Source organism: Cygnus atratus, chromosome 7 (assembly GCF_013377495.2).
Source record: "Cygnus atratus isolate AKBS03 ecotype Queensland, Australia chromosome 7, CAtr_DNAZoo_HiC_assembly, whole genome shotgun sequence".
Classification (NCBI taxonomy): domain Eukaryota; kingdom Metazoa; phylum Chordata; class Aves; order Anseriformes; family Anatidae; genus Cygnus; species Cygnus atratus.
The window spans coordinates 17,076,311-17,099,325 of NC_066368.1; the positions used below are offsets into that span (position 1 = coordinate 17,076,311).

Genomic DNA, 23,015 nt, shown 5'->3' on the forward strand with positions numbered 1-23,015 from the left:
ATGCCCGGGGCCGGGGCCGCGGGGGGCCACAGGACCTACTTCCCCTTCTTCTCGGACTTCAGGGGCCGCAACGTGACGGCCCTGCGCATCGGTGAGTCGGTGGCGCTGGGCTCCATCTTCCTGCTGGCCTTGGTGGGCAACGTCTGGGGCATCTGCCTGCTGGCCTGGCGGCGGCACCGGCTGTCCGTCGCCAACTGCCTGGTCCTCAACCTCTTCTGCGCTGACCTGCTCTTCATCACCGCCATCCCCTTCATCGGCGTCGTGCGCTGGACCGAGTCCTGGGTGCTGGGAGACGTCATCTGCCACATGCTCTTCTACGTGATGACCCTCAGCGGCACCGTCATCATCCTCTCCCTGTCGGCCGTCAGCCTGGAGCGCGTCGTCAGCATCGCCCGGCTGCGCCACGCCGCCTGCCGCCGCCGCAAGGTGCTGGCCGTCGCCCTCCTCGTCTGGGGCTTCGCCGCCGCCGTCACCCTGCCGCTCTGCTGCTTCTTCACCGTGATGCGGCTGCCCGCCGCCGCCGGGGAGGTAGGGGCGAGAGGGGGAAAGGCTCCAGGCTCTCCGCCTCCGCCACCGGGGGGCGAGCGGCGCCGGGGAGCGGGCAGCAGCGGGCTGTGAGGCGGGCAGCAGGCGGCCCCCGGACCGTCCTGAAATGGGGCTCGGCAGGGGTCAGGCTGCTCCTCTCCCCTCTGTAGGTCGAAATTCCCCGTTTCGGCACACGTTAGTGTGTAAAACTTGCCGTTAGCATATTGTCCGGAATTGATGGCACTGACTAGATTGAGGACAACTCACCTATTTGTGAAGCCACACGTGTGGGCTTTAAAAAACATAAAGTGATACGTGAAAGTTTTCACAGGTTCAGTTTAGTCTGCAGCCGTTTTCTTTGTAGGCACGGGAGGGATAAGGGCAACGTTGTGGTAAAAAATAACTGTATAATGTTAATTTTCTTCTTTATTCTTTGCAAACAGGAGGTTCAGATTTGCACCTTGGTTTGGCCCAGCACTGCAGGAGAAATACTTTGGGATGTGACCTATGCCATTGTTGTCTTTTTAATACCGGGATTAGTCATTGTCATCAGTTACTCCAGAATCTTGCAGGTACTTTTCTATTTTGTTAAACAACTAGGAGAAGTAAACAGCCATTCACTAGGCATCAACATATCATCATTGTATACAAACACACTTAAAGAGTATAGACATTATTAGCTCTGGTAGAAAGGTGTGTGATACAAACTGAGACATCTCAACCTGTAAGCCTGTACATTTCAACTAAAGACATGCTTGAACGGCACATTATGAGAAGCCTAACACGAAGTTTGTCGTCATTTATATACAGTATTTAATACCCTTCTCCATTTATGTGTTATTCGTATTTAAAGACTCTCAATCTCCTAAATGCATACAGACTTAAGCATCTGAAATAACTGAAAACTAGATGTTGCATTTCTTTAGCTCAGACTCCACAGACTTGCAAGGGAGTTGTAGGAAAGCAAAAAAAGGCAGGATTGGAAACAACAGTCCTTCACTTTTTAGATCTACTGATTTTTCTGCTTTCTGCATGGATTTGTAGTTCACAGATTTTATTAGAACACATTTATTCCTCCACAACTTCTGACTTTGCAGAGTGTAAACCGAACACCACATCCACATTCTTTCTGAGTAGATGTTGAAATACAGGCACCAAAGTCTATATCCTAGCAAGCATGGTACTAGACACCTAAATTCATTTTAAAAATCTGATTTTATAACGCCTCCTCTTCCAAAAACAGTGTGAGAAAAGAGCTAGAAAACTTCAAAGTACAGGAATGTATGTTTTTTAGCAACTGCCCTGGAAAGATTCTTGATTTCTGTATGGGCTAATTAAATTTCTCATACTGTGTTACTACGGAAAAATAAAAGCTTTGGAAAGGAATCTCAAAATACACCGATTATCGAGCAGGGAATTAATTGGTGAAATGGTGAGCACCAGAGGCTGTGGGTACATGAACCAGAGGTATATGTAGGTGTACATGAACCTGGGACCTAGACTCCGAGGCTCTGCATGGACTGCTATTGATCAGACTCAAGCTTGTTGTCAGTCATCAGTTCTGAGTTTCTCTACACTCTAATCTCATTACAATCTTGAGGTAAATGCATTAGGTAAATCTCTTCTAGTGAAGTAAAATACTTGCCTTTTGCAACCTCATACTACCTGTAGGTGAAGAGCATACAGTAACTCAATGGGGAGTCCAAGCCCTTTGAAAAAATTGCAAGAAACTGCAGGCCAAGGAATGCCACAGTCCTTGTTCAGAGAGCAGGACAGGAATGGTGTTTTGCTTGTCCTTGCAGACTCCAGATTATTATAGGTAGATTTGGAAAACAAAGTGGCACGTATGGATCTAGAATCCCCCCAAAGCATTCAGAATAGTGGATTACAAAACAACCGCTTGCTGCTATGCTCACATTTCTTTTCCAGCTTGATAACACAGATGCTGAGATGTGTTACCACTTCTCCTGAACTGAAAAAGGAATAAGGCCTATAGCAGATTCCCATGTGTTGTAATTGGTTCTTTCTCACACAGCTCTCCAGGAAGCACCCAGAACTCAGATGGAGTATATCTTAATCCTTGAGTCATTCCCAAGAACAGATTCACTCTAACTTCATCAGAACACTCCACGATGCCAGTACTCACTGGGTACAATGCTAAGTATTATTGGAAGCAGTTCAAAGCATTAGTGTATTCATTTAACACAGCATCTATGAGGATGATGCTCTAAGTTAATAAGAAATATATTCTACAAACGTAGCTCAATTTAATCTGAAACTGAACATTATTTTTATACAACACTTCCCAGAACACTGGCAAAAATGACAGATTAGAAGGCATGTTTAGTTAATGGAGTTACTTGTCTACACTTGCAGTGTTCCCCCCTGAGGCAAGGCCCAACCCATATGGATTTAGGTAAGAGGCAAGAATCAGTACGAATGGTACTTACTTGTATATACATGACCTTTAAATTACTTGTCCTCAGAGTGTAGTCCAGATTCCCACTGTATGTGTCTAGATTCCTTATGTTGGGCACACCAGAAAGGGATCCAAAACATGTCACTATCACCCCATTTCAGTTGAGCATTTCATTAAGTTGCAGTTGTGTCTTACTGCAGTACTGGTGATTCTTTTATTCTTAGTTCTAGAGTGTGCAGTTCCAACAGGGAAGATGGAGGGTACTTTTATGGGAGATACAAAGCCTGCTGGTTGAGGACATTCTGTAGACATTGCTTTGAAAACTGAAAGCTGAGGAGGGTACAGAGCTTGTTTTTCCTACTTTCTGGACAAATGCTTAAAACCCTGCACACTTATATTTGAAATGGGCATTAGTCCTTTGTATTTTATGCAATGCATGTTCTTACTAAGGTGGGTTATGTATGCTCTTGGAACAACTCTTGAATCATTCAGAGTTAGCCTGATTTCTGGATGTCAAGAAGGTACAGCAGGAGATGATCAAGCTGGAACAGTTTTACATGTTCAAAATATCAGAATTCTCTGCCCCTTTTAAATCAGGGAAGTGGCTATTGATATTGTTGGTAGATGTCTAGGTTCTTAAGGAATACTTATTCTAGGACATCAATTTCTGTGACAGACTCAGCAAACTGCAGAAAGAAGAACAAATTACTCAATAACTATTTTCATCTTTACCTGAACCAGGATACTATTAAGTATTACTCATATTAGTCTTACCCTTCTCTTAGTTATTGGTAAAGGGAAATGCCACACATACAAATAACAGAAAGAATCTTATGCTTTTGACTTTCCTACTTAAATACCAGATTGATCGAAGCTTTTGAAAATAACCATGCATGGGGTAAAATGGCATCTTGATTATTTAGCTTTTTTTTTCCAAATATTTCTTTTTTTTTTATTTTTAACTTTGCATCACATATATGAATCTAACAGACTTCAAATGTTCTGTGCAAACTACAATGAAGACATTGTGAGTAGAGCTTAAGATTTAAAGTTTTCTGCAAGACCTTAGGATTCAATATTCTATTTAATGACAGATGATACACACCCATGAATAGCAGATTCCCAAACTAGCCGTCCTCTGGTTTATTACATCAGACGGTAATTTTACAAGACACAGAGATTTTAATAGTGACAAAAGGATCTGTAAGATTTCAGAGTAATTCATAGAAAGCAATTCTGATTACTGACTGAAAAACTAAGAGTTTACACAAAACCTGAAATCCTATTCAAAAGTAAAACGTACCATGATTTAGTTAGTGTAATAAATTCATGCTCCTTCTAATACCTACCTTATAATACCAGCATGGCCATAAGAGAATTGGATTGTGTTCGTTCTTGTGCATCAACAGGATTGTTAGCTGTGTTCCAGTTTGCATTTGTGGAAAAATCACTGGGATTATTTAGATAGAGAAAATGAAGTTGTAATTTGAAGTTAATGGGATTTCATGAGTAATTAAGGCCCTATTTTATGCTGAATAGTATTTATGGCTTCTGGAGAGCCATGCAGAGAACAACCAGTTTCATTAATGCTGAGGTGAGCTCACAGCTGAGAGGAAGAAAAACCTCGATAGTAAAGTGAAAATGTTTGAAACGAAACCATTAACAAAAAGTAAACATGGAATTCTCCAATGCCTTTTTTAGTAGTCACTTTTCAAAACAGAAACATCATGTGCAGAGACTTGCTTTTGCACCTGTAAAAATATGTTAAGAATATTTCTAGGTTTCAGTGAAATCTACTTTCTTCTCGTTTACTGCAGATTACAAAAGCATCAAGAAAAAGTTTAAATGCTGGTTTGGCCTACTCACAAAATCATCAGATTCGTGTTTCCCAGCAGGACTACAAACTATTCCGAGCCCTCATTGTGTTGATGATCTCCTTCTTCATCATGTGGAGCCCAATTATTATCATTATTTTTTTAATTTTAGTCCAGAACTACAAGCAAGATTTAAATATTTTGCCATCAGTTTTCTTTTGGATAGCGCTATTCACTTTTGCCAACTCTGCTGTCAACCCAGTTTTGTATAATGTTGCCCATTTCAGACGTAAATGTCAGGAAATTCTTCTCTGTTTTACAGGGAACCATATAGGGAATGGGGCTGGTACAGAAACCACTGCAAAAAGAAGTAAACGTGAACAACCTAATTTGTCTTTCATTACCAGATAATTATTTAAAGTTTGAACAGTGACACACTTTGGATGTTAATGGCTATACTATCCCAGTTTGAATAGGTCATTATACTATAGTATTACATGCTGGAAAAGGCAAAAAAAAAAAAAAAAGGGGGGGGGGAGGGGAAAGAAGCTAAATCTGTATTATTTTTAATTCCAGAAGGTAAAAATTCTCTTGAATTCATTGCTTTGCCTCAGTAAGATTGCACAATTTAATCCAATGGATTGAATTTATACTGGAAGAAATTGAAATATGGCAGTGAATTTGGTGAGTGTAAAATAGTTGAAGTACTTAGCAGAAGAATTAAATTCTATAGGAGTACATTTTCTGTTGACATAAATGTTATTAACTTTAATGAAGTTATAATGAAGCTATATCAAGAGTAGACCTGTTCCATTTTTAATCTGTATTTTCTACTGAGTGAGATCAACTTTCTTGTGAAAATGTACATCCACAGAGAGTATCTGCTCTTGTAAATTACCAGAAAAAGGACACTTGATTATACAGTTAGAAAACTGACGACCTGAATAAAGGTTTGGGCAGATGAGATGATAAATGTGTTGTCACCACATGAATGACTATTTTGGTTCCATCTCAAATTAAAAATATGGACGTAATGCTTGTTAATTTATAAATAAAGAATAAATACATGTTTACTTGTTATGTTTAAATTATTTCTTTAAAAAAGATGCTTTTTTTGCTGTCTTCAGTAGTCATAAAATCAAGCAGTGATATATACAGTCATTGAAATTCATTCCTCCTTTCTAAAATGCTATTGGAAAAGATTTCCAGTATTTCCTAGAAAAAAAGATGACATCATACTTGAAAAGAAAGTAAGTTTTAGAAAGCAAATACACACACGTATATATATTCCAATTAAAACACTATTAGTCAGAAATTGAAACCGATAACAAAAAAGATTAAATTCTTAATTATTGACATCTGTCAGCAATTTAAAATAGTGCATTATGATAATGGTTTATTAATAAAACCAATGTCTACATATGTACAGATGTGCATACAGACAATTTGCATCCCCCGTAATTCAAGTTTATTAAAATGTTTCATTGGTTTATTAACAAGATGAGCTATGCAGCTCAGATAAATATATTCAAAATCTAAATGAAGCCATCTAAAGGCTTTTCAAAAGAGCACCTGATCAACGTATTAACTTTACATCCATGGTGCTGTCACGTGGTTTACTTCCATATTTTTGGATCTCCTTAAGAGCAAAATCCTGTAACACACAAAAAACCAAAATTTAGTTTTTAATCCATATTAGACAAAACTATAATATACACAATTTCACCAAACTTAAAATGAATACATATTTAATTTCTTTTAATATGTTTTTAAGTCCAGTAGTCTGTTGCTTGTAATGATATGCCATTACTTAGCTCTGCACTTTATAAGAATTTTCAACTCAAAACAGGAATTTATCCAATCTGTTACACCTGTCCTGAGCATTTTAATACTTTCACAAGCAAGGCATTGAACAGATAACTGGTAGAAGTGTTATTTATGTACTTAAGCTTCAAAGTATTTTCAATTTAAAAATTACTAATTTAAGTACGTCTTTCAACAAAATTAGAATCTCCTGACCTCCAAAACTTCTAATGGCAATAGTAAATTAGCTGAATTTATTACTTTTAAGCTGAAAATACTGCTCTTTAATTCAGAATTTTTGCTTCTAATAAATGCTAAACTGCAGATTTAGCTTTAAATTCTACTAATATCATGCTCTAAAAGCTTGCTCTAAAAGTAGCCACACTGTGATATCCACTCCCACGTTGCATAACTTAAAAGCAACTGTGCTATATACTCTGAGAGACTGTATCAGTGTATACAGCACAGCCGGATGTATATTTGGAAGGGAGCTACCACCTGAAATGCAAGATCAGTTATAACAACAACAACAAAAAATCCTATGTTTCTCTTTTGCCTAAAAGAGACAGTATACAAAGAACAAATATATATATATATATATATATATATTTTCCATCAAGGTAAGGTTTATACATCTATTAGTCTTTTGGGGGTGAATTTAGTATAGTATAAATTTAAAAAGTTGCGGATAGATCAACGGAAAAAAATATTTAGCTTCAAGACATAGGCAGAGTATGCGCAATCAGAAACAGATACAAGCCTATTCTTGCAGTATCTATTAACTTCAATCAGAATTTTACCGCAATAACAGCTGAATGCAGGCTGGTGCAGATAATTGAAGTTGGCTCTTTTTGCTAATAATTCTGCAGCTCTTAATAGCAGAATTAAAACTAAAGTAGCAAGGCTTATGCTTAATTTCATGAGGAATTAGGTGATTTTTGTGAGTTTCTAATATAAAGCTTTTAATAATCTTTTGTCAATTTAGCTTGCAGTCATTCTCTCATTTCCAAATGTATTTGATATTCAGGAACTCAGCTTAATGGTACCAGATAATTCAGAATCAACAAACAAAATGGTAATTACGGGTCTTGATCACAGTAATGGAAGAATGCAAATTGCTTGCTCTAAGTTTCATTTACAAATGCTGCAGACAACATTAGAGACCAGACTACCATTTTTCATTTGCAAACAGTATTGGACTCAAATGGTTTTATCAGACACAGCACTCAACACCTAACATCTGAATAATATAAATGAGGGTAGGAGACAAGAGAACAGCACTCAGTGGAACTTGGTAGATTTGATATTTCTGTAAAAAAATGGAGGCAACAAGATCAAGTTTTAAATTAAGGTTAGTTAGGAACGTAAAAGAGTATTTGGGGCTTAACTTTCAAAAAACATTCTGAGCTTTTAAATTACCCTATTGGATCTATATTCTGTGAAAAATACAAGCATTCTATTATATGAAAGTTCTGAGATATTTAAAAAGATGTAGCACAAATTACGAATAAATTCATAAACTCATTTTTTCTTTTTTTGGTTTATACTTTCTTGCAAGGATTGACAATGCATTTATTGCCTTGTAAGCCTCATACAACTTAGAAATAACAGAAACACAGATTCTACAGTGTTGAATCAGACTGGTACTCAGACTAGCCCAATGTCCTGATTTTACAGTTGGATAGTAAAAAAAACTTTCTCTGGTTTGACAAAAATGCAAGGAACCACCATAACACACCTCTCACAGTTAAAGCACAAGAGCTGTATATCTACACTTGATCTTAGATTTAATGCAAAAACCTCCCTAACATCTCTAATCATCTCATTATTTTGTTTTCTCATCTTCAGAAATTTTAATTTTTTCCATACTTCATTTGAAGAGCAGTGAGTGTAGTATTCAAAACAAGAAAGTATCATCAATTTATATAATAACATTGTTTATTTTCTATTCTATACTTCATGCAATCGAACACATCATTAACTTTCTGATTGCTGCAGCAAATGAATCAGAATTTTAATTATGTTGTCTGCTGCATCATACAGATGTCTTTCCTGAACACACAGGTCAGAACTCAACAGCATATGAGTGGTTAAAATTTTTCCTGTGAAGCTTTATTACCAAGTACTAAACAAAAGCCAATTTCATTTGCATCTGTGATTTCTCTTAAACCTGCTTTAAATACTGTTATGTTGCCTCCAAATTCTCATTCAAGAAAAATTTTTTATTTTTATTGTTGTCAGGCACTTTTTTCCAGGTCACTAATGAGTATACTGGCCACCAACCACCTTAGCAGATCTTTTAGGCACCCTGTTATCATGATACTTACTTTACAACGTGGCTATATATTTACTCCCTGTTTATAGATCAGATGAACAGGTAATAAAGACACAAGACCTGACTACTCATCTGTTCTGACTTTCTTTATAGTGCACCAAAGTTCCTTCAGTCAATCCCAGTTTATTCCAACATGTTGTTTAGAAAATCCTTTTATCTTGATTTACAGATTTCAGTGATGAAGACCATGGAACAGCTCTTGATAAATAGTTCCAAAGGTTAATGAACTTTGGAGTTAAACAAATGGCTATTTATTTCTGCTCTGAATGTGTCCAGTTTAAAGTTCCATCCATTTTATTTTATTATTCCTATGTTTGCAAGTCCTTTACTATCCAATTCTCACTGCTTGTGTGGGCAAGCATAGACTTTGCTCAGGTCAGTCTTCAACCTCTCCTGATGAGAAAACGATCAAGCTTTTTGAAATATTCACTAGGGGACACATTTTGCAAACTCAATCATTTTCTCTGCTTTTCTTTAAAATTTCTAATTAATCCTCAGTACCCTTCCCAGTTACACAAGACATATTGAGTGGACCTATGCCAAGCACAGTATTCTCATATGAGTCTGTAAATTCATCTTTGACACCCCTGATTTATGCACTCAAGAATCACGCTAACTGTTTTGGCCATAGCATTGTATTGGGAGTTCACATTCCAGTGATTCACCAGTCAAGTATTCTGTAAATATCTTGTTTTCCAGAATGCAAAGATAGGAGTGGGGGAAAACTGCCATTTTCTTTGCCCTAAATATTCTGATCTGTCTTCTTCATAATTTACTATTTCCCACTCCATGTGTAATCTTTATCAGTAAATATACTATGTTTTCTTCCAGATCACTGATTAAACTAGCATAAGTAGTCACTTGGCCTTTTCTAATATATTTTTGAACTTTCTGTGCTGCACTCTACTGGCTGGATGGACTAAAAACAACTTGAGTCTTTCTCCCTCTGTCCCCACCTCTTGAACACTTCTGTTGTGCTGGAAATGTGCACATGGCAAATGTAGCCCCACAGCTTCTCTGCAGTTTTTCAGACCGAAAAGTAGGACGCAAAGATAGGACGCATAGAGGAGCTGAGCAGAAGTGAGCTAATCTGTATCCCTCCTTGTGTTGCAAGTTCCGCTTGATTATATAACTCAAGATAGGGTCATACCTCTAGCATGAGGGATATGTCCCTCTTCCATAACCCTTTGTGAAATGGTTAGCATGAGGACCTGTGAGAAATGGACACCCTCCGCTGATACAAAGTCTGCATCTGTATCCATTCCAAAAATTCTGATTTCCTTTAAAAGCCTTTTGTGAATAATTTTCAAAGAATTTTTTGAAAACACATTCTATTTCTTTCACCAACGCTTTTTAAGGAAGGCAAAGAATTCTGATTAAAGAGAGAGAATTTCTCTTTACAGCAGCAAAGTTTATCCTTACTATGTTTACTCATATTACATTGATTTAATTGTTTTACAACTTCCTCTAATTATTGTTTCAGCTGATGCGATACACCACATAAAAAGCTATACACCTTCTCTCTCCTTCAGATAAGAGAAGTAAAAGTAGAAGTGAACTTACTACAAGCTCCAGTTTTCAAAAGACAATATTACAGCCACTTCATGCATTTGCTATTTAATGAGCAACAGACTTCAAGTGCTTTTCTCAGTAAATCCTGAAATAAAATTGTTCAAAAAAAAATTCTTACCATTATGAACGATAACTCTGTATTTTCTGTCCAAGCAGAGGTCTATCTGCCTTTGTCTGACAATTTTCTGTGCCTCTGGAGGCAATCCCTTAGGGTCCCGGGAGAACACAAAGGAATAGCTATCAGCACAAGTGCCATCTTCATTTAGCTGGCGGCAGGAATAATGAAGAGCATATGTATCATAATCTGTGTCCACTACCCAGTGATCATCATCTGGAAGAAACCATAGCAAAGAAGCAAAGGAGTTACAGAGACACAAGTAAAATCTAATAAATCAATAGAGATCTATAAAGATCACGGTCATATATAGAGTTAATACAATAACTTTTTTTTTTTTTTTTAAATAAGCATATATATTAGGGACAGTGATGGAGAGAAAAGAAAGGTTGGCACCACTGCTTCTCCTCTAACATGGGCATAGAACAAGAGCAGCATGAGGAAGTACTAGTAAACATCTTGTAAATCTATGCCTGAAAATCATTACAAAATATGGCACCAAACAAAAAAATAGAACTATGTATTAGAGGAGCTACTGTTAACACTAAGATTTTCTTATTTTAACCAAACAAAGGGTACAGTCAGAAATAGTTAAAAAAAAAAAAAAAAAAAAAAAAAAGAGCTCTTGGTCATGCCAGTCATGCCAGATTACTCAAAAGTCATCACTATTTTCTTTCCAGGGGTGTTACTTAAATCATATTTTTAAGGAAAAAGATTAATGCAGTTGTCAGTTGAATTCAGTTATCTTCCCTGTCTCTCCTGTGGGTGGGGACCACAGTTTTTAGGAAGATAGAGCTCCAGGTCAGCAAGTAATCTGCAGTATCCATGAAAACTTCATTAATCAGCATGCTGTGAGGAGATTCAGCAACAATTCAAGAGAAATTGGCATCCAAATCATTCTTTATAACTGCTTTTGGAGAGAATGAGGTTTCAATCACTTCCAAATTCTACCTGCTTTTCTTGGAAACAATGCATGGAAATGCCTTGAGCTACAAGTGACTGAATGTCTACTTGGCTCAATAAACTAATTTTGCATAGGGTGTGAGAAATGACAGGAAAGGAAAATATGAATATATATATATATACCGGATCATATTTGTTTCTTAGAACAGATAAATCCCTACATTTGCAGATACCAGATTAAGCAAAAGAATAGTTGCAAAATTCTCTTCCCTGCTGGACCAAGTCTGATGTTAGACTTTGCAGAGAACAGAGGAATCTAGTAACTGAGTTCTGAACTAAAGCAATACTTAAAATACTTTATTTCTTCTGAACAGTGACCTTAGATTATATTGCTTGGTAACAAACAAAAGAAACACAAAGATATACAGAGGTCTGGTCTTCAGTTTTTTAAACAAAATCAGACAGCTGTCCCATCCAAAAAGTAGTGATTACCTTGTTCATGTTAAGACTTTGCTGTATTATAATTATTAGATGTTTTAAGTGTTTAAGAAATTCAGCACTACTTTTTTCTTCCCAAGCATGGACATTCAACATAACTAGGCTCCCAATTAGCTCTGCATCTTCTATAGCTAAGTACTCACTTCCTTTCTGCAGAAAAGAGGCAACTCCCCAGTACTTCATCTTGAACTTGGCAGGATCCTCAGTGTCAGTGAAAGAGCCAATCATATCAGCACAGACATCCCAGTTACTGCAGTCAGGGGGAAAGAAAACATCACATTCAAACCTAACAGCACAGATTTGGTGAGACTGTGTGACTGCCACAGGGATAGAAGGTAGGATTGGAGCACAAGCAAGCAAAGCAGAAACTTAGTGGAATGGAACAAAAGGAAGACTGCAAAAAACTTACTTGAAGAGTCTGACTCTGCCCTTTGCAGTGGCACTCATTTGTCCATTTTCATCTACAGTAAACTGGGCTACCACGTTGTCCTGCAGGAACAGCCCCTCAGGATCTTTTTTTGCCATGGCATACCAGGTGCCGCTGTACTGCAAGGAAATGAGAAAGGCTGCAGTTAGCCCCAGAAGTATGGAAAATATTACAAACAGACATTACAAATTAGGGTAGGGTGACAAAGGGAAGGACATGAAGATCTTTGACACCATGCCTTAAAGTTGTACCTAAAAAACAAATTTAGGTCTTCTAACATCTAGCATGCCCTAATGCAGACAAAAGAAAGAATTGACTTTTTTTTTTTAATTTTTTATTTTTTGTATTTACCGTTCTGCTGTATTGAGAACAGAAAATTTGGTGGGAGTAGGATAACAACTGGCAGATCTTGACATCTACATATAAATATGTTTTTCCTTTGTAATGTTGCCTGAAAACACCAGGCATTTTTCATAAAAACAATGGAGTCACTACAGTCCTTTTCCATTTAGACCATATAGTTTGAGAGCAGCCTGCTTAACCTACATTTCTGCAATATTCCTGTATTGGTTGCATCAGGATCCACCACTGTAGAGGTGTGGGCAACATCACACACTTCTGCTGTTTCTCAGCATTGCAATCCGTAACTTTGAGTAAAAATGTGACCACACAGTGCCAGATGTTGTAGCCTGGGAAGGGCAGCTAGGCAAGACATCACAGATCTAGAAGAGAAAGAAGTTTTACCCTGTTCTTGTCGAAGTTCTCCTTGACTTTGAAGCTGCTCACCCGGCAGTCCCGCTCTGCCATGCTGCTTCCCAGAAAGGTGAGTGCCAGCAGCAGCAAACAGGGCAGAGCTTTCCTGGTGTAGGCCATCCTATCCCTGCAGCAACAGCAAGAGACAAAGAACAGCATCAGAAATGGGCTCCATCAGACACCCGGGGAAGGGAGGAGGGTTGCCCTGACATGTCCCCAGGGCATTGTGCAGTTTTCCCTGATGCAGGCAAGGTGCCCAGTTCCCCCCAGCCCACCGCAGCAGGGTCCCTTACAGTCAGTGCCAGTCCCTGCAGTCTCTCAAGATCTGTGTGTTGGGGGCAGTGGCCAGGCCACCCAGACAGAGAATGCTTTATGTAGTCCTGGGGCTTTCGCAATCCCCTGAGGAACAAAGCCAGAGTTGGAGGGGGAGCAGGGAGGCGGACTGATGCATGCTGCAGTCTGGGGCCCCTTCACAATGGTCCCTTGCATAATACCCATGGGCTCAGGTGGTCTTTGACCTTTACCCGCAGCCAAGCGAGCAGGTGCTAGGATCGAATGCCTCTCTGGTTTTCCTAACCCAAAGGCAGAGCTCACAATGGGGGGAAGGCGTGTGCACGTGTGTGGGTAGAACAATGGGAAGGAAAGGCACCCCACCTTTTCACAGCAGGGGAGCCAGCCGCCTCCACCTTCTCTGCCATTTTACACACTGAGGTCCAAAGTACTTCTTGCCCAATGTGCCACTTACAAGGTGCAGGCTTGTTTCCTCCACCTCCTCCCCAAATTCCTTTCCTCTCTTCCCCCAGTAACCAGTGGCAAACATCATACAAGTTTATGCTATCATCTCTGAAAGCCTCTTCAGATCCTCACTACAGGTTCCCTCCTGCATCCCAAAGGATGGCTCCGGTGCCCAAAACTACCTCTCAGGAGAAGGAGCTGGGGCCCTGCAAAACCTCAAGAAGGCAGAAGAACACACTTGTGTGGCCCTGCAAATACCTGAGAGCATGTACACACCACATCTGGTCCTTTTGGCATCAATTATAAATCAGAGCTTCCAGAATTTCTATTTTGTTTTTTGGCAAACTGTTTTCAGTTATATAAACCATTACTGTTTTCTCCTGTCCAGGCAAGTTTTCTGCCTGTCAGTCAATATTTGTTCTATAGTTTCAACATCTTTAGGAAGCATTAGAGAAAACCTGTTAATTATTTTCTAGATATGTAATCAGAGTAGGGTAAGAATGATCGTTACCAAGAGAACTCATTCACCTACTTATTTCACCTCCCAGTTTTCCGAAGAGTAAAGGCAGAAGCCTGTTAGTTGAAGGGTTTGTGTTCATCACTTTCAGAATTAAATAAAAATATAATTCAAATATGGAGATATTGATGAAGCATAAAAATATTTCAATAGTGGGTGTACAGAAATAAAACAGTTTATTCAGCATGGTCTTTCCAGGAAATGTGTTTCACCTTTCTGTTCCTTTTATATATTAAAAAAAAAAATAAATAAACTTTCTACTGTTGCTGCCCTTTACAATCTTTTTCATATGTAATGCACACAGTGGCACAGACTGCTTGGTTTATGCTATTCTTTCTTTTCTGCTTTGCATTGGAACCTTTTTGCATAGAGAGTACTATGTTTTTGTTCACTTTCTCAAACATAAAATGCTCTGGGCTGTTAAAGTCTGTTCTGAAGCCTTTGATTCCCTGGATATCATCAGACACTTTATATTATATTTAATGTTAAACTGTTAAACTTTTTTTTTTTTTTTGCGTAAAAAACCTATTTAACAAAAGTAACCAGAAAAATTCAGTGGATATTAATTGTCTTAAAACTTTCAACAGTAGTCTTTCAAAAAGCCAGTATTTCCATTTTTTAAATGAGATTTCAAGTTTGCTAATTTCCACACAGACTGAGGAGCAACAGCAATCTATATCCTGCTAGTGACTTTTAAAACCTTGCACCAGCATCTGGCAATGGTGATGCCAGTTATATATACAGATCTTTACACAACTTTTACAAAACACACACTAGTGTTAATATATGAATTCATCATATTTACAAGATCAAAATCAACATGGATTTTCTTCATTCAGTCTCACATGACTGAAAGATTATGGCTTTATTTATAAACTTTAAATTTCTTACTGTCTTTAATGCCAAAGAAAACATTTCTCTCTTTATTCTCTGATAATTTGTGAAACATTATTATTTCTCTTACTTTTGTCCTCTTCAAAAATCTGTATACAGATTTATATTCCCAGAGAGGTTCTTTCAGGATCAAACCTATTCCTAAAAAGTTTTGTTGATAACATAATTATCGATGAAAAATGTATGGCAGAGGTTTTCAAAGGTGTCTATGGTAACACACCCAAATTAATCAAAATCTGATGAGATTTGGCAACCTCTGAAAATCTAGGTCACTAGTCCCATTAAACTTATAACATGTTGTCCTGAACAGCTTTACAGAGAGGAGACCAATCCAAGTTTCACCAAAATGAAAATTTACTTCTGTTAATTTTTTATAAAATCAGTTCTCTCTATATATAAGAGCCATTTCAGTCTCTTAAATTAATCTGAGGTCATCAACAATAATAAATCAAAATAATTGTATTTTGCATTAGCCATGGCACAGCATTTCTTTAACTGCGTGCCTCCAATGACCTCTGCAATGTTTGGCAGCTCATCTGGTGGAGGTGCCTGGCAAAGACTTAGCAATTATAACTTATAATTCATTCAGTTCCTCAGGCCTGGGGTCCTTACAAACTCTGGGCAATGCCAGAGAAAACTTTTATTTTGAACTGCTGTCGTCGTGGATTTGTGGCAGTGCAGTCACATCGGTATTTCCAAGTCAGATTTCAACAACTGCAGAAGAGGACCTGGGCAAGTCAGTAGGATTTGAGGTCATATTGGAAATGTCTGGCTCTCTGCCTCTTCTGGTTTGCCTGTATTTCCAACTCTGCCTAGCTGTGACACGGTTTACATTGATGAAGTCCTTTCACAAATGCTTGTAAAGCACTTCTTTGGTTCAATGAGACAAGCTTTCTAGGCAAAAAGTCTCCTCTGCTAAGCCAGTTACATCTGGATCGGTAGTGTAGTGGAGGAAGGAGGGGAGGCTGCTGGCAGACTAGCATTGTTATGGCAATTCAAGGGTGAATTTTTTCTCAGTCCTAACAGATGCAGCTATGCCAGCTAAACTCATATGTAAACTCATAAACAGTGTAAACTTTGCCTCAGTTAATAATCATTTGGATTGAGCTGGGCTATGGGCTCAGTTGAGAAATGGTGCCAGCGAGTGATCCTCATCCAGATCTTTGGAACCAGGATATATCCTTTGCAGATTTCTACTTCTTAGGCAAACAGAGAGGAACAGAATTTGGGCAAGGGTTTCAATTGAATCTGAGACCAACGTGCAGAGATCAAGTAAATGGCATCATGGGTTCTGGGAAAGCTTAGACAATTAAATTTAAAAGATTAATTAAAATATCAATAACATAAGCATAGAAATAGCCTCTAATGTAAATCATAAATTAACAAAGCTTGTGCTAAGTTGCCAACTTGATAAATTTCATATATGACTTTCCATTCCAACATTTGAAACTGGCAGCATATTTTGAATATTACAGAAAGTTTTAAAAAGTGGGTATGTATTTCTTAAAACTATATAATTGAGGAGGAAAGAAGCCTTCTACCTTTGCCAGAAAGGGTTAGCTTCTGGCAGTGATTTTGCATTTAAATTATTCTTTTACATTAATAGCTTGTAAAATTCTGTAATATTTTCCATTAGGAATAGTGACAGAAAATATGCAGGAAAAGGTGAGATTTTCAGAGCAAATGGCAGAAAAAAGCTTTCATTGTAGGACCTATTTTAGTTTCACTTATAACTGCATAATAAAAAGGAAGGAGCGAGAGTCAAATTACCATTTAAAACATTTTTAATGCTGAAACGTTGAAGCTTTAAATATTAAAAGAACTAGATTTTTATTTATGGTCACAAGAGTAGGTCTAGCTCTTAGGAGAAAGCTGACTCAAAGAACTGGTAAGAGGAAATGGAGCATCCATTTCCAGCCAGACTGTGCACCAATTGAGAGGCTTCTTGCTGTCTTTGCACGGTTATTTATTTATGGAGTGCCATTCACAAACACGGGTATCCATTAAACTCTTAGAGGCAGATTTTGCAGGGGAACGACTGAGTGCTGTGTGCACAGAGCGGTGGATCCGAGCAGAGCCCCAGCCATGTGGAACCAGGCGCTTACGAACAAAGGACAACAAATGGTGTGAGCTGAGCCAAGGAGCTCCGTGTACTTTGCAAGGGACAGCTATGTACACTGTCACCATCACAACTGTTCCCCTTGGTGGCAGTCTGAGTACAGAGGTCAAGGACAGCATTAAACTGAAAATACCGGTCTTTGCACCATGCCAGCCTGTGCGCTGCATGTTTTTGTAATTTAATGACATGACACTCTGCTTGAAGGAGTATATTCACACTGGACTCTTTATAAAAAAAAATAAATTAAGCAAACCTAGTTTAAAGTGGTAACTTTATTCTCTTCACCAAACATTTGTAGGGATCATGATTCTGAACTGAAGTGTTTTTCTAGATGTATTACCAAAATGAAAATAAACTTGAAACAAAGATGTAAAGACATCTCTGCCAACAGGCTGGCCAAGCTAGTGGGGAGAGCTTTAACCCGTGAGTGACAGGGCAGGGGATGACACCCAACAAACAAGTGAGCCTTGAAATCAAATAGAAAAATCAAAATTCAAGTGTATGCACATAAATAAAGGGATGCATATAGGACATTGTCATGGGGGGAGCTCTCAGACCTCCTCTAGGAAATCAGCATGACCAGGCACCTCTCTTACATACCTGTACGCTAACACATGTGACATGGGGAGCAAGCAGAAGTTGGAGATGTCATGAGGTAGCTGACACAGCTGGAGTGCTGGATACAGGCTCTGAAGGAATGACAGGCCAGGGTGGCAAAGAAGGTGAATCACCCTTTATGTGAGAAAGCAGTGGGGCTGGACAGAGCTCTGCCTTGGGATGGATGATGAGCCAGGTAGGATTAGGGAGTGCGTTGACTATAACCTTCTGACACAGATGATTGAGGAAGCAATGAGGGGAAACACTGCTGAACCTGATTCTTATGTACAAGGTAGAAATGGTTGGAGATGTGAAGGTCGAGGGCAGCCTTGGCTGCAGTGAAAATGAGATGGTGGGGTTCAGGTTCCTGAGAAGAGGGAGCAAGATGGATAACAACCCTAGGTATCAGGAGGACAGATTTTGGCCTATTCAGGACCAAAGTTCAGGGCCAACTTTGAAGATGACAGAACTGTGTGGAGTGGGTGGTACACCAGGGGGTCGTGCTGCCATTCAGAGGGATCTCCACAGGCTGGAGGAATGGGCCAGCAGAAATCTCATGAAGTTCAGCAAAAGAAAATGCAAAGTCCTACACCTGGGGAGGAAAAACCCCATGCACCAGAATGGACTGGAGTCTGACCACCTAGAAAGCAGCTTTGCAGAGGACCAAGTGGTCCTGGTAGACAAGAAGTTGAATGTGAACCAGTAAAACGCCTTTGTAGCAAGCACCAACAGCCTCCTGGGTTGCATTTGGAAGAGTGTTGGCTCTTTAGTCAGCACTGGTGAGAGACATCACATAGCATGTCCCATAGTATGTCCACACAGGTCCCATGAGTCCATAAAGTCTGGTTATTACCTTTTATTACAGCTGATGAAAGAGGGGGGAAGATGCAGATGCCTGTGCAGATAGACAAAGCTGCTTCTGAATTGGCTGAAGGGGTGCTTTTTGCTACTGCCCATTTAGCATACTACTTCTGCAGCACGCCAAGTTCATACCACCCAGAATCAAAGAAGGAAGTAAGTTTGAGACTCACTTTTGTATGTTCATTTTGTTAGCAAGCTTCAGAGAACCCACAAAAGCAAATTACAAAACAAAATTAAAACAATAACAACAAAACCCAGAACTTACAAAAGTCAGCATCTCTGCTTGTTTAATCTATGTTCAGACATAGATCCATGAATACACTGAGTTATGATAAAAAGCTAGCTTCTTATTTTCTCTAATAAGTTTTGATTGAGATGAATTTAAAGCAGGTCTAATTATGCTCAAATTGGAATTACAAAATCATAGAAATTCTCTGTGAAATAAGCCTTTATAGCTAATGGCACCACTCTGTCTGAGACTAATGAACCCTCCTAGACCTAACGTGCTCCTAGACAACACTGTCCTGCAGGGACAACGTAAATCCTTGCTCATGTGTCTTTAAAGAGCTTAGGGGAGAACCCAGTTATCTGAAGAGATGGATATTAATCCCCAGTGTACTGGCCAGCTTTCAGGTTGGGGAACTAAAGCCAGCAGCTGTATTTTTCTTGTCATTTCAATTACTCTTAACTTTCTGCTCCAAATATTTTATAGAGTAAGTGCATGCCTGGTGTAAACAGCAGGTACATTTAACTCTGGAAGCAGGTGCCTTTCAATGATGATTAGCTGGGATGTTTAATAGTTTTTGGCATATGGTTGCAGCCTTGTATGTTTGTGAAAGCATTTTGGAGCACTCAGAGTGACAGGCAAAATTGTTTCGCTCAGAGGGAAAAGAAAACAAAAAATATCTGGCTGCTATATGTAATCATACAATAAACAGTGTAACACACCAAAAGCTTCCATATGAGTTACATCTGCTTTTGAGCGGGTTTACTGTCATTAAGCTACACGTGGCTTGTCCTTCACACAGAGGAGAGGGATGGCATACAGTGGGTAAACCCTGTATCCAGTGCTGCTTTCTGACAGGTGGAAAAGCAGCTGCTCAGAGAATGGAGCTGGTGATTGGCGTGCAAAGTGTGGGAAACCTCTCAAAGTCAGCTCTTTCACCTCTATTAACCATTTCAAAGCCTCTATTTTACAATATTTTTCAGTAAACTAATCTAAATTAATCCAAGCTCTGCACTTTACAAATATTACTCATAGCATGTAATTGTGGCATAGCACCTACAGTGTAATTATTATGATCTGAGTCCTTTTCAGGGGCCCTCCGCCCAAAACTTTAGGATGGCATTTACTGTAACAAACAGTTCAAGTTGAAACATGAAACAGTAACCAACAGCAACTGACAGTCATCAGTAAATGCCAAAAAAAAAAAAAAGAGAGAGAGAAAGAAAGAAAGAAAAATCAAGGATCAGCTTCTTCTGATTATCCTTTTTGTTTTTCCTGCCTTACAAATAATTTCTATAAAGTAACACTTTGCATAAGCAGGAAGGTATTTAGTGGGAGATACTGTCCAGAGGACTGCCCAAGGAAGAGTGCAAAAGAGCAATTCAGAGGAGAATTTTCGGAAAACATTTTCTTGGCAATAGATAGAAATATGTTATCAATAATTACATCTCTTTTTAATACGTTGTCATAGCTCTGTTTTATTAGAAGGTTTCTTCACAGTGGAAGCTTTGCAATTTTTTATCTACTAGCTACCTACTTATGACATTACTTTGAGCAGATCAGTAAGAAATAAAAGTGAGATTTTGTTATATTCAATCTAAAATAATAGAATCATAGAATAGCTCAGGTTGGAAGGGACCTTAAAGATCACCTGATTCCAACCCCATTGCCATTGGCAGGGACACCACCCCCTAGGTCAGGTTGCCCAGGGCCCCATCCAACCTGGCCTTGAACACCTCCAGGGATGGGGCATCTACAGCCCCTGGGGGCAACCTGCCCAGCAGCCCACCACCCTCGTGGTGAAGAATCACCTCCCAACACTGAATCTAAATCTCCCCTCCCCCAGTTTAAAACTGTTCCCCGTAGTCCTATCACATGTAAATTGTACTATACTATCTCATAGCTCATAATCGTAATATCTCATATCTCATAATTGTACTATATTATCTCATCTATGTTAGTTGTAATATATTATCTCAGCTTCTAGATTGAGATTTATTACATGTTTAAATGCTTTTTAGATTAGAGAAATCAACATAAAATTTACATGCTAAGAGAGGAAAGGAAAGCATTAGATTTAAATAGGAAAAATTAATGCAATTTCTCTGCAAAATATGACTCCTTTTTGATATGGTCCAAGAACTTACGGCAAGTTGTCAGCTGAGTCTTATAAGATCAGAATTGTTTGTTATTACAAAACTCTCAGACACCCCACAGAACATTAATAAAATATGTATTAACAATTAAAAAAAAAAAAAAAGAATACCTCTATGAACATTTCTGTATGCACAAAAGTTTCCTAAGCCTTCCCCACATACATGCTAATCATCTGCTGCAATATTCCTGTAAGATGCATGGAAATATTAACCCCATTTTACTGGTGGGAAACAGTAATAAAAAATGGTCAGGTAATCTAACATCATCAAGAAATAAATCAAGAGTGGATGAGATGAAGATTAAAAGGTTTCTGTCCTTTGCACAGTCTGTATACTAAAATTCATGCCAAGCTACCAAGAAACCCATCATGGTCAAAGCTACGGCGCATCTGGCAGCCCAGGCTCACTCCTCCATGCTAGACTGACTGTTTACTTCATGAACTCTCCCCTAGAGGTTAAAATTTCTGTTGACCACTTGTTTCATGAAACCCCAAAGATAATCTTTGATAGTTTTAAGGGATCATGAAAACTTGCAGTCATACAGAAAAAGCAGTTAACTTACTATTTTTAGTATTTGCATTTTTAAGATTACTTTTTCAATTAGAAAATTATTTTAAAAGAAACACAAAAGTTGAAATTCTTTATAAACATCCCCAAAAATACCATATCCATGATACCAAAACATATCAGTGCCAGAGAACTGGCTGCATTAGTGACACACAGTACTGGTTGTAAATATCTATAAAAGCCATTCTCACAGCCTAGCCATTTAGAAAAAATAATTGTATTTCTGAACAATTATTTTTTCTATATCCAGACAGTGGACACAAAACCATCCACACAAAAGCCATGCAATTGAAATAAACACATTTGATCTATACTTCTTCTGAAAATCATAACTGAATGAACCACAATAACTGCTGTCAAGATGGACAGATACACTGAGACACAAACACTAAGCTGAACTGGGAAACCTTATAAATACCTTTGACATTTATGTGCTGCTGGATTCTATTTAAATAACCACGTCTGTCAGTTATCCTTCTTAGGAATTTCCATGTATCACAAGGGATCAGCAATGGTCTACTACTAAGAACTATTCCATAAATAGTTTTGATTTCTGTAGTGACTACGAACATAAAAGGAAAATGACATCACAATGTACACCACAGAGTACAAATGTTTCGAATACTCTCTGAAATTAAAACAATTTGAAAAATATAGCACCATGTTCATCCTGTTTTTAAATCAAACCACGTTACCATGAACAAGGAACAAAGCCAAAAATGTATTAGTTTTGCCTTTAAAAATTCAGTGAAAATGATTGTGCAAGGTTAGCTTCCAGTGGTAAACCTCCATGTGTATAATGGAGCCTAAATTAAAATGTATTTTCTTAAAAGGAGATCTTATTGACAATTACTAAGAGGGATGATAGCAAAGCCATATTCAGAAGACCTTAATTCTGGAAACATGAAATAATTTTTGGTATACTTTATGATAAACTTAAATATAAATATGAATCTGCATTACTAAATATAAAATAGTGCAGAAAATGAGAATAGAATTGGAATAGAAATATATGCCTTATTCCAGCACAGAAAATTTAAACATATTAGAATGATAGATCTCCAAACTGATCTAATTTACAAAATTCATTTAAGTACTAACATGAGTAAAACCAACCAACCAAACAAACAAAAAATCACCAACACAAATACAGTATATTTTCCTAACTCTAAAGTTAGG

General features: G+C 38.3%; 2 protein-coding genes across 5 annotated transcripts in view; one reads left to right on the forward strand and one right to left on the reverse strand.

Annotated features, from left to right (window-relative positions):
• FFAR4 (free fatty acid receptor 4) lies at positions 1–5,169 on the forward strand. Its single transcript, XM_035536925.2, has 3 exons — positions 1–528; positions 969–1,097; positions 4,762–5,169. The coding sequence occupies exons 1-3, from the start codon at positions 1–3 to the stop codon at positions 5,167–5,169; spliced, it is 1,065 nt and encodes a 354-aa protein (XP_035392818.1).
• Positions 5,011–23,015, reverse strand: part of RBP4 (retinol binding protein 4) — a 27,038-nt gene continuing 9,033 nt past the window's right edge. Inside the window, exons 2-7 of one of the 4 annotated variants that reach the window (XR_004777207.1) lie at positions 13,156–13,291; positions 12,394–12,530; positions 12,128–12,234; positions 10,587–10,799; positions 6,331–6,412; positions 5,011–5,116 (exon numbers count right to left, since the gene is read on the reverse strand). Coding sequence is in view for 3 of the 4 variants with exons in the window: in XM_050711869.1 (XP_050567826.1) it covers positions 6,399–6,412; positions 10,587–10,799; positions 12,128–12,234; positions 12,394–12,530; positions 13,156–13,284 (600 nt within the window). In the remaining variant the exon portion in view is untranslated. Of the gene's footprint in view, positions 5,117–5,831; positions 6,413–10,586; positions 10,800–12,127; positions 12,235–12,393; positions 12,531–13,155; positions 13,292–13,457; positions 13,626–22,254; positions 22,357–23,015 lie in introns of those variants that run through there. The other 3 variants (XM_050711869.1, XM_035536947.2, XM_035536937.2) reach the window with 3 other exon arrangements.

What these genes read in the sequence shown, in the direction of transcription:
- FFAR4 (XM_035536925.2), top strand. Translation starts at nt 1, where the DNA reads ATGCCCGGGGCCGGGGCCGCGGGGGGCCACAGGACCTACTTCCCCTTC. An exon ending in TGCCCGCCGCCGCCGGGGAG is followed by an intron (nt 529 to 968) that starts GTAGGGGCGAGA and finishes CTTTGCAAACAG; the next exon opens with GAGGTTCAGATTTGCACCTT. An exon ending in GTTACTCCAGAATCTTGCAG is followed by an intron (nt 1,098 to 4,761) that starts GTACTTTTCTAT and finishes CGTTTACTGCAG; the next exon opens with ATTACAAAAGCATCAAGAAA.